Raw genomic sequence first — 819 nt, forward strand, 5'->3', positions numbered from 1 at the left:
GGTAAAACACACACACACTCACACACACACACACACACACACACACACACGAACAGCAATGCTGCAGGCCGACGATGAGGATGACGCTATGGACCAGCAGATGAAGAGTCCCTTCGGCTCGTCCTTCAGAACCTTCGACGCTACGGACTACAAACCCATCGGTAGGCTGCACTTCCTGTCGGTTGCAGACTTGAAGCTCATTGGCAGTAGTTGCAGAGGTTCCTGTGGATATATTATAATATCAGTCTTTGACTTTGGTTTGTAACTCAGACTCTTGGTTTTATTTCAGCCACCGTGGACGTGAAGAGGAACATCTTCGACCTGTGCACCGACACCAAAGACTGCTACCTGGCTGTCATTGAGGTACTGTGCCTCACTCTGTTCATGTTGTCTCGGGCATGTTCTGATGTCTTGAAGGAAGAGAGATAGAGCGTCGGTGTCTTTCTGCTCATTGGCGACACTGAACTGTGTCTGGCTCCAACTTTAAGAAGAGACGACCTCCAATATGGCCGTTGAGGGACGATGTTTTCTTAAGCAGGAAGTTCTACACTCCAGCTTTTACCATAATGCTCATAATGATATATACATACACTTATTCAGCCATTTATAGCCTAAGCTCATTTACAAATACATAAAACTCAACAACAAATACACAAGAGACAGTACAAAACACAAACTACACAATAAGTTAACACATTCAGTGCAAGGAAATGTTTTGTGTGCTGGATGTGTGGTTGAACATAAAATGTAAAACATTCTTTTTAAAGTCTGATGTTGCGTTGTTACATACCACAATTGATTTCCTGTTGTCAGAAAATA

The 819-nt window shown here is 43.3% G+C and overlaps 1 protein-coding gene across 1 annotated transcript in view; it reads left to right on the plus strand.

The window, feature by feature from the left end:
- Positions 1–45: 45 nt before the first annotated feature.
- The window catches only part of LOC118328279 (DDB1- and CUL4-associated factor 1-like), a 2,435-nt gene continuing 1,661 nt past the window's right edge, over positions 46–819 (plus strand). Inside the window, exons 1-2 of the mRNA XM_035661932.1 lie at positions 46–161; positions 290–363. Of these exons, the coding sequence (XP_035517825.1) occupies positions 59–161; positions 290–363 (177 nt within the window). The 5' untranslated portion in view covers positions 46–58. The remainder of the gene's footprint in view (positions 162–289; positions 364–819) is intronic.

Source organism: Morone saxatilis, unplaced genomic scaffold (assembly GCF_004916995.1).
Source record: "Morone saxatilis isolate NCDOM2014 unplaced genomic scaffold, NCSU_SB_2.0 Contig18, whole genome shotgun sequence".
NCBI lineage: Eukaryota > Metazoa > Chordata > Actinopteri > Moronidae > Morone > Morone saxatilis.